The sequence below is a fragment of the Anopheles arabiensis genome, chromosome 2 (genome assembly GCF_016920715.1).
Source record: "Anopheles arabiensis isolate DONGOLA chromosome 2, AaraD3, whole genome shotgun sequence".
Lineage (NCBI taxonomy): Eukaryota > Metazoa > Arthropoda > Insecta > Diptera > Culicidae > Anopheles > Anopheles arabiensis.
In genome coordinates this window covers 107944583-107955159 of record NC_053517.1, presented here as the reverse complement: position 1 = coordinate 107955159, position 10577 = coordinate 107944583, and the positions used below count along the sequence as shown (strand labels likewise).

Sequence of the window (10577 nt, the reverse complement as noted above, 5' to 3'; positions counted from 1 at the left end):
TAAACAAACACACACACACCCAAGGCCTGTGACCATTTGTTTCATTTGGTTGCGTCTTTGCCCGGTTCTGCCGTGCGCATTGTGGTAGGTTAAGGTATAGAGGATGCGCGTTCTTGCGTTCTTTGGAGCATCGGAGCATTCGCAGTGGACCATTTGCGTTGGTTTTGCCGCGTGACCACTGGCACTCACTGGTGTGGCGTGGACGAGCGATAAGGAAGTGGTGTGCGAAGAGGGGCGAGCTTATCCCGTGGATGGGTAAAGATGATCCCGGGGGTTTTGCGAGCAGCGACACGATGCACACGGTCTACTGAAGTGCATCGTGATTGTGTGCTGTGCAGCGCGCGGGGCGAGGAGATAGAAGCGCGTTGCGCGCCTTGACATCGTCTGCTGGTGAGCGTTTGGCTGCGACTGGCAGAGGAAGAATTGATCTACGATTCCTAATTTAATGTTGGGATAGGTCAAGTGAAATCTCGCATCAAGTTTATAAATAAACTGCTTCGTCGTTGTCAGCATGATGCACGATGCGATACCGAAAGTGAGCCGGAATGCATTATCTAGAAGTGTTCATAAATGGTAGAGTTGCGACACGGGCATGATTGTGAGGCATGGTAGATGTTTTAGTAATAAATTGAAGGAAAGTACTGTTAACAATGATTAAACAATGATCATTAAATTTTATTGATATGTATTAACAACCCGAACACCTATTTGTTCGTGGTTTCACAGCTAATAACTACAGATAATAATTAAAATAACAATATTTTAATAAATATTCCTCTGATATGTAGCAATTATAGACTGAACATGTTTTGACTTTTGCTTAATTTTTGAGAAAAATGATTATCCCCACTTTGGTACACGATAATCAACGGTCTTTTTTCCTATATGAACCTTGTTTGAGTTTTAAACCCAAAACGTCAACCACCGTCTTTTGACAGTCCAGAAAGGGGAGGTATGTTCATCATACAATGGGGCAGACCCGCTTGACAGTTGTTGACCTGCATGTTTTTTATGCAGCCATTTACACTTTATTTGTCCAAAAACGATTGTATTAAATCATCTCAAAACTAGTTAAAATATTAAAACAAAGTATTGAAGCACAAGAAAGTTATCCAAAACTGGTTTTATTTTATCTTTTCGAAGGTACAAAATCGTTCGTCGCTTCTGCTGTCAAAATGACACTCCACGATCCAACCTTCCCAACCACATACACCATATTTTCTCTTCGGCCTTGCTGCGTGTGATAGTGCGTCGTGCTGTGCATTTTCCATCAAAAAAGTTATTGAAAACGCACCATTTTGCTACAAATTTTCCCTATTTTGGAAACTCACGTCACGCACTACATCAGGTTGGTATTGTTGGAACCGGTGCGATGTTTTTCAGCGAGAAAAAGGCGAACGAAAATAGGCTGCTGACGACGCAATGCCTCGACGAAGATGAGCACACGGCGGCCATCTTGCGAAGGGTGCAAAAGCGAAGGAAAAAAAACGGTGCAAGCGAAAATTTGATCCCTGGCCCTCTTGCGAGGCGGACGAAAATGAATATTTCGGCTGCCGAAAGGAAAATGCAATCAGTGGACAATTGCACCCAAAATGTCGCTATCTAATTGATTCAACGTATCGCGCTGTGCGTGGATTGAGCTCATGCTAATACGCTTCTCTCTTTGGCCTTCCTCGCGACAGGTGAACGCATCTCGCACCAACACCACACCCTCCCCAAAACCCACTTTTCGCGGCTAGCTGTTGTATAATATAAAATCCGTCACGCTGGATAAGATGGCGCGTTACCGTGAGTGGGACCTGCAGTGCAAGGTTTACGTGGGCAATTTGGGCTCGTCGGCGTCGAAGCACGAGATCGAAAGTGCGTTCGGCAAGTATGGCCCGCTGCGGAACGTCTGGGTGGCACGCAATCCTCCCGGTTTCGCCTTCGTAGAGTTCGAGGATAAGCGTGATGCGGAGGACGCAGTTCGCTCGCTGGATGGAACGTAAGTGTTTTTGCTTTGGCACGTAGAAGATCTCTGGCTCATTTTCAAATGTTTCTCGCCTCCCACCTTGTAGACGATGCTGCGGAACGCGTATCCGGGTGGAGATGTCTTCTGGCCGCTCGCGACGCGACGAACGCACCCGCCGACCCCGCCGCTCGTACAGGTGAGTCAATATTTCGGGGACAGTGTGTTGTGTTGTTTTAGACGTACTGCGTTAGTTCTGATATTTATATGCCATAATATCATAGCGAATTTAGAGTATTTACCCACCAAAAAACCAAACGCTAAAAGAAGCCAAATATCTAGAGTTAAATAATGGCCCTCGTTGCGAAACATGCACCCGGTATCTTTGTGTGTGCGTGTGTGTTTTTCATTTCGGAACCGTTGTAGAACATTTACCCGCTCGATATGTATAATCATGTTTCGGATTTCTATGAAGCCGCCTCTCGTGTTGTTGATTGTGTTTTTGTTTTGCGTGTGTGTTTGAGCGTGTGTGGAAGCCAAAGAAGCATAAACATGAGGTTTAAACTAAAGCTATTAAAAGAAAGGTGGCTTGAAGAAGCAAATTCTCTTATCTCCTCTTAAAAACACAAATCAACCCCTCCCCCCATTGCCTAGTAGAGACAGAGCATGTAATAATACGGTTTGGAGTATTTGTTTGGCAGGATGAGATTATTAACACTGATAAAATCAAACAAACGCATTACAAGGAGCGAAGATGATAGCGGGTTTGTTGGACTGATAACACATTCACTAGTAACGGTTATTCCCGAAGAAGAAGCAAAAAAACACAATACCTTAAGCGTGACAGAGCGCGTGCTCGTGTCTAAAAAACCCCGTTTCCCTTTCAAAAACAAAAAAACAGATAATTGTATGTGTATAGTAGAAGAAAACAATCTAACCAATGGTTGATCAAACAATATTTCAGGGCAAACTCTTCTATGATACTACTACTACTACTACTACTCCACGACAGCGTCTTCCGCCACAGAACATCATCTTGTCCAAATTTTGCTAGTAGCGCTACTAGTGTTAAGTCTACTACCGCAACCACCACCACCACCACCACCACCATCAATTCCACCAATTTTACCACCACCATCACAACCACCAAAAATACAACCACCACCACCACCACTACTACTACTTCTACTACTACTTCCACCACCAACAATACTTCTACTGCGAGCAAGAGCTCCGGCCGGTGCGGCTCAATCTCTTCTAGACCCGATCATTCGTTTTCCGGCGACCAACACCACCACCACCACCATTACTACTGCTACTACTTCTACCATTACTACTACTGCTACCACTCCTGCCGCTACTGCGTGCATGCGCACGTGCTTCTTCCTGTACTTCCGCAAGCGCCCGTCGCCGCAACACCACTACTGGCAGCAGTGGCAGCAGCAGCAACAGCAGAAGCAGCAGCAGCAACAACAGCGGCAGCGACAGCACTGCGCTTCCTCTTGCAGCGGGCTTCAGCAACGGCAGCGGCCCTCCAATCTGACGGCCTACAGTTCTGCAGTTTGCTTCCCCTTCTACTGCTACTACTACTACCACTGCTACTACCACCACCACCACAACAACAACTACTACCTCTACTGCTACTAGTTCATCATCTTCCTCCACATCCTCTCCATCATCGGCTGGACAGTAGCGACGGTCGCCTGAGCAGCACCACCACGCCCCGTTCTTCTTCGCCGCGACACGTGCCGCCTTCATCCAGTGCCCGCGCCTCGTCCCCCGTGGTGAACACAGGCCCCACTTTGGTATCGTCAACCCTTGACGAGCAGAAGGCATCATCGAACACACACACTCTTTGCCACCTTGGCCGACCAGTTGGTGTCTTGATTTTCCCCCACCGACTGCTGCCCCGTGCCCAAAACTGTGAACGTTGAGTATGATGCGCCTCTAACTGGCTGCTTGCAGAAGAACGGATCAGCAGATCACACACTCAGGTCTCCCGTTCCGGCACTCATCCAACTACCTTCTTCTCCACCGTTTGATGCGGTGTTCTTGGGAGGGGAAGAGTGCGCTCAACGTAACATGGAGGTCCTCGATCTTCAGCGCCATCTCACACACATTGACACACAGACACGCACAGTATGATGGGCCGCTTGCTCGAATCGCGCGTCTATCCTCTCGTTCTCCCTGCATCCTGCGACTCTTCTGGTAAGCCGAAGGTCACCGGAGCAGGAGTGGATGAAGCCAACGCGAAGTCATCGCAACAAACCGCCAACCAGCCAGCCAAACCACCCCGCCGATGGCTTCCGCTCATCCCCTCCCGCTCCGGCCAAGCTTGGCGCGAGTCTCCGGATTCTTTCTCTGTTTTTTTTTCTTTTCTTTTTTTCTGTATCTCTTTCCCAGTGAGATCGCTTCAGTTCGCGTTTGTGCTTCGGCCATCACGCTGTTTTTCGGCGCAGCTTGTATTGCTGTGCGCACTGCCAAAGAACCAACCTGTCGTCGCTCTGTCCCCATCTTTGGGGTGGGGCGCCCATCAACCCACGCGAACACACACACAACTTGCCATCATCTCATCCTTGAGCTTCGGCTGCGCGCTACTATGCTACGGGGTGTGGGGAGCTTTACTGCGCCGATCCTTTTGCACCGCCGCCTGCCAACTTTATCATCACCACCGACCATACTCCACCGATCCTCTTCTCTACTGTACTTCTATGTACTACCTACTACTACTACTACTGCCAACACTTCTTTGCTACTACTACTACCACCACTACTGCTACTTGTCCTGCACCATCATCGTCATCAAATGGGCGACGTCTTTTTGCAAAACGGGTTAAAGCTGCAAAGAACACGTTCTCGACGATGTTGTTCGTCGTGGTTTCTGCCGTGCTGCTCGACCTCTTCCAGCGCAACCTCTTCACGCCGTAAAGGCTGCTTTCTTCTACTGCTAGCTCACCATAATTGCTACGGTGCTGTGCTGCCTATTTTGGTGTATTTTATGAACCATCATACCACCACCACCAACAACAACACCACCGGGATGGACTTTATTATCCCTCGGGCTCTTCTTGTTGCGACCATCTTGGACCACTTCTTGGCATGATACGGCTTTGCGCATCGCTCGGTGAGCTTCGTCGTCGTGCATCACATCACCGTTTTGTGTGCAGTTAATTCCCCAACGGCGAGCAGCAACAGCAGCGATAGCAAACAGGCCCCATATTAATAGTTCCCACTCCGCTAGTTTTAACGCTATTGAACCATCGCAACTGTAAGTGAACTGAAACCATTATTCCTTTTCAAAAACACCAGAATTCATTACTGTGTGATGTGCGTAAATAATGTATCTTTAGATCTTAGGCGGGAGAACCCATCGCTACTGTGGTTTGCCCACTACTCTCGTTCAAGCTCTTCCTTCCCTTCGACACAACGTCACCAACCAACCAACCTACCAACCAGCCAACACACGACCCAATCAAGCATCACTCTCTCTCTGCCTCTTTCACCATCTGCCACGTTGACTGTGCTACTATTATTACTACAACGACAACATAACATCATCTTCATCCATCTTCATTCGACTGGCTGTGCTAAGCGACAAGCAATTCTCTCTACCGACTTGACCGACTTGAACAAATGGACATCCCTATGGGAAAGGATCTTCTCTTACTCGCCGTGGCTCCACAAGTCTCTCTATAAAAATCAACTAAACAACAATCGTGCGTTCCAACACACAAAGAAACAACACGTGGCCAACACACCTTCGGTAAAATCATCCACCACCACCACCACCAATCCTCTCCCCGTACGCTGCTCGTGTGTAGCATCTTTACACTGTCTTCAGCCCACCACCACCAGCCCGTGAACTCCTCGCCTCTTCTTCCTCAACGGTGGCTGTACGCAGCACACGTGCGCAACAGAAAGAATCCAAACGCAACTGAGAAGATCACGCCCAACAGTTCTTAAAATTGGATCGAAAATCAAAAATCAAAGCTTCTTCCTCTTCACCACCACCACCACCACTACAACACCAACCACCAAAAAACCACATCCACCACCACCACCATCTTAAAAATGCTCCACAACGTGTGTGTGTTTGCGCTCGATCGCTCGCTCGCTTTCTCTTCTCATCTCTTCTTCCGTTTCCGGAAAAGGTAGGATGTGTATGTATGATTTTTTGTTTTTCTTTTACGCTTTTTCTCCTAATTTTCTTTTTTGTATCCCGCAAAACGAAACGTTTTCTTTTTCGATTTACAGCAAAAAGGGGATAAATTACATTTTATTTCATTTTAGTTTTCACCACCAGTTGGCTTTTTGTACGTTTTTTTGTTTTGTTTTGTTTTTCCTGTGTAAAAGTAAACCCTGTTTGTGTTTTAGCCTATTAGTGGTACCTTTTCCTTCATCGTTATTTTTTTGCTGAAAAATACACATCAATGGTGTGTGTGTGATCGTGCCTTCGTTTCTCACTCTTTCTCCCTCAATTAACTGTCTTTTCTTTATGTTGTAGCTATGTGCAGTAGAATCTTTTCAATTCGTTTGTAAAACATTTGCAGACTGTCATTGCTCAACTTCTCAGCTGGCTACAATTACGACTACTTCTCAACCAAATCCCCAAGCATCTTCATTTATACATCGCAACGGCTCTCGTGTTAATGGCTTTTATAAAGAAATGTATGATCGCATCCTTATCGTAGAAAGGAGCCAAGACAAGACAACACTATTCTAGTGTGATGTGAATTTTAAGACAAGCTGCAAACATATGCTCTCTTCTATTCACTCGCATTTCCACGTTCAAGTGCTTCTCTCTACACTGAATGATCTCATCTCTGAACACGAAGGAGAGATATTCCACCATAATTGCTACCGCGTGCAACCAGCAGGAATAAAGCCAGTAGTGTTGTTATTAGTGCGTCTCCCCGCAGTACATGTGCTCTTAGTCGGTTGTAGTGGGTTGTTGGCGTGCGCATGGTGGAGTGGTTCTTTACTAGCAGGACAGTATTTCCCCGAAGCGCTTATCTTCTTGCGAAACAGAACAGTTGGTGCCGGAAGTGTATATTATGCTCCTAACACCACCCGTCGTCCGTCCACCGTCTCAGGCATCGATGTAGTGTTGCTGTGTGTTGTTATTAGTGCGTTCTATGTAGTGACGGTTTTTGTTGATTTAATTATATTCCATTATCTAATCCCCTAGTGTCGATAGTTTGATAGTGCAAGTTTAGCCAATCTTACATGAAAAAAAGACGATAAAGAATGTGCGCTTCTACTTCATATACCAAACACACGTATTGAATATATTTATTAACAGCTTGTTATCGAAATTTCGCATAAAACTAGTTGGAACCAGCCAATAATTCGCGTCTCTCTGTTTCTCGAAACATCAACTGTCCGTTCTCCCCCCAACCCCTCACACCACTACCACCAAACAAACAAACAAAACTCTCACATCTCTCTGCAACAAAACCGTTCCGCATCCCGCCACCGTCACACAAACATACACACACACGCACACTGTCCCTTCCGGCTTCATTTTCCTCTTCTTTCTATTCAGATCTCGATCACCACGTCGTTCCAGATCACGCAGCCGCAGCATGAGCCGTGAGCGCGATCGCGACCGTCGCAGCCGCAGTGGATCTCGCGACCGGCGCTAAACACGGGAAGGAGAGAGGGACGCTTCTTTTTGGGGGATGTGAGACACGCAAACGATGAGATCAGCACCCAGGACAGGAAATAACCAACAAGATGAAGAAGCAAGCAGATGCAGAGAGCAAACGTGTGTGTGTATGTGTAAAATGCAAAATGCAAACGAAAGTGGTGTTTTTGAATAGGATTAAAACACACACACACACACACTCTCAACCCAACGAGAGAGCCCTCAACGACCGCGTGCAGAACTGTCCCCCAGCCACCCCCTACACCACCACCACCACCATCCCAGAACCACCACAACCCCCAAACAAGAAATGGACTACCAAACACATGTGGCTGCACGCGTGAGTGTTCTCTTGTTTTCATTACTTTTATTAAGTAATCTGTATTAGCTGGTAAGCAGACTATAAGAATTTTACAATAGACTACCCGAGAAACTTGCTGAGGAAAATTTGAATTATGAATAGTTTTACACACACACAAACGTATATCGACATCGATCGAACAGAGGAGAAAAGGACATACAAACAATTGCATTGCAAAATGAGAGAGAGCAAATACCTTCTTGATGAAGGTAAGAGAAGAGTATTCGACGACACAAACACGCAGTAGGACGCGCGGATCAGAGAAGGCCAAGGGGGCCTACCTTTCAACGACACAGCAAAGTTGTGAGTGGCGACAGTACATACGAGTGAACCACAAAAAGTATTTGATACAATTTCACCCCTCCCCTTTTACCACACTCCCGTGGGGTGTGTGTGTGTGTGCGCGCGAGTGATACGTTAAATCTCGAAACGTTCTTGTATATTTTCTCCAACGCAATCAACTTTTTTTTTGCTTTGCTGCAATAGTCAAGCGAAAAAAGCTCGCTATCGTCAATGGTGGACGTATATTTGTTTACTCCATATTTCACACACATACACATTTTGAACGTCCTGGCTCCCTCTCCAATACACTTGCCGTTTCCTCTCAAATCCTTTAAGTGTAGAGTAAGACATCAAAGCAGGCTAGAAAATGATGGTGGCGCGCACGTGCTCTGCGCCATCATCGTAGTAACTTTCGGTTTGAGTATTTTCTCCTCCCCTCTCTTCACACAAATATGGTTTTATTTTTGGCATTGGATATATGGCAAATGGCATTGGATTGTTGTAGCGTGTGTGTGTCTGTCTCTCGGTTTTGTATTATAAAGAAGGTGACTCTCACTCTCCCATACCTAGGTAAGCTTCTTTGGGGCGCTTTTCTTTGCCAAAACGCGTGCGTGTATTATGCTGCTGCGTGTAGCATCTTATTTCTGTTTTCCTCCTTAAAGTAATACATACTTAGTGAATAGAATCTTAAAGTATATAACGAATAATAAATGAAGCAGTCGACGACGGTGCACGAAGTACACAGGGAAGGTGTTGGATGTTTAATATGGTTTGCTGTTAATATCACAATATTTATTCGACGATGTTCGGAACGCCTCTACAGAACGTCCTCGGAATGGGGAGCAGTGCAAGAAGAGAATATCAGCTCTCTCTCGTAGTATGAAGCATGATGACGGACTGCCAGATCTTTCTTCTGACGGCATGCATCCGAAAAAATCGCACAGCTACATTAATTGATTTGATGATCAACGAAGATGAAGCATCTCATTAGCTGCCGGCAACAATGAAATAGAATGATGCAGATACACTCTCCAGACGACGCATTTTGAATTGAACTGGCCGTATGATCTATTTTAAAGTAAGTTTTTACATTGTACCAGTACCGATAACTTAACCCAACTCAAGCTTAATATAATGATACGCAGCAGAGGAAGTAGACAGGACATTGTCGCGCGATTCCTTTCTACAGCGTGTCTGCGTGCGTGTCATCCCCCATGTATCCACCGGTAACGACGGTAATTTCATCCGGCAGGTTCCGCGTATTGTTCATATCATCCATATCGTCATCGTCGTCGTCCGAATTGTCCGAATCATCGCTTTCGTCGTTCGCTGCAAAAGGTAAATGAAACTTCATTAAATCATGATTCACAATCCCTTATCCACTACGCACTTACCATCCTCATCCTCCGTGTCCATGTTTTCCATGTGCTGCTCGTTGGAACTTTTGCCAATTGGCGTCAGTTCCTGTCCGATTAAGGTGATTCGGTTTAGCTGGAAAGATGCATCACAGTATTATTGCGCACGTGCTTAGTGGTGTTGCTTGCTTTATAATCCTTACTTACCCATTCCGTGTGTTCCGTTTCCAGGTTATTCACTTCTGCATCATCGTCGTACGACTCATCAACGGAAAACCAAAAGTTGTACGCCGCAGACGGTTGCAGCGAAGGGTAGAACGGAATCATCGTGAAAGTATCAAGCAGTTATCGACAGTCCTACACTGAACCTTTTTGTCGTGTGTTTGTTTCGCTGTTTGCCGCTCTCGGTAAGTGTTTTATTTGGTAAATACGCTTGTATTGTGCAAATATATTCGGATCAGCATGAAAATGCCGACCAAGCGGTGGGAAGCTTTGTTTCACGCCACCCAAGTTTGTTTACGTTTCTGATGGTGACGTTTGACAGCCGATTGTTTTGGGTGAATCAGTCACTTGAAATGGTTGAAATATTTCTAATTTATTCGTACAGTTCCTTAATAGGCCGTTGATTTTAATTCAAATAATGATTAACACCAACAAAATTATAATCAGATGTAAATACGGAATTTTATCATTTTTTTGGGACAAATTGACCGCAGCGCGTCCATCATGCGATTTGACAGCTTCGACCAAGGTTAGTGAGACGCTAATCAAAGGTGTGACGTATGCCCAGGGCTGAATCGTAACCCTGTATCCGTTGCAACGAGCTTTGCCATGCTGAAAGATTCAAAAATCAAACACAGAAACACTTCAATACATTGTTTATCCAGTTTTTTGTTTCATTTTTATTATTGAATTTATATAATTTTTCAATTACTTTTCTCTATCGATTTTCTTCACGTCTTTGTACATAGTCGGATTTTATAA

General features: G+C 45.5%; 2 protein-coding genes across 8 annotated transcripts; one reads left to right on the top strand and one right to left on the bottom strand.

Moving 5' to 3' along the window:
• Positions 1 to 1191: 1191 nt before the first annotated feature.
• LOC120905138 (RNA-binding protein 1-like) lies at positions 1192 to 8980 on the top strand. Of its 7 annotated transcripts, none has more exons than XR_005739875.1 (6): positions 1192 to 1348; positions 1683 to 1984; positions 2058 to 2147; positions 2913 to 4156; positions 4352 to 6099; positions 7518 to 8980. XR_005739875.1 is itself a non-coding variant. In XM_040315962.1 (4 exons), exons 2-4 carry the CDS (start codon positions 1776 to 1778, stop codon positions 7591 to 7593), a joined length of 375 nt encoding a protein of 124 aa, XP_040171896.1. In that variant the 5' UTR covers positions 1201 to 1348; positions 1683 to 1775; the 3' UTR covers positions 7594 to 8980. The 7 variants fall into 7 exon arrangements, 2 of the variants coding, with proteins under 2 accessions (XP_040171896.1, XP_040171888.1); XR_005739876.1 differs by having other exon boundaries at positions 2913 to 5216; positions 5299 to 6099; XR_005739877.1 differs by having other exon boundaries at positions 2913 to 5216.
• On the bottom strand, positions 7943 to 10232 carry LOC120905226 (anaphase-promoting complex subunit 15). The gene is made up of 3 exons (XM_040316122.1): positions 9801 to 10232; positions 9633 to 9729; positions 7943 to 9567 (listed from the first exon to the last, which is right to left on the bottom strand). The coding sequence occupies exons 1-3, from the start codon at positions 9918 to 9920 to the stop codon at positions 9422 to 9424; spliced, it is 363 nt and encodes a 120-aa protein (XP_040172056.1). The 5' UTR covers positions 9921 to 10232; the 3' UTR covers positions 7943 to 9421.
• Positions 10233 to 10577: the final 345 nt, after the last annotated feature.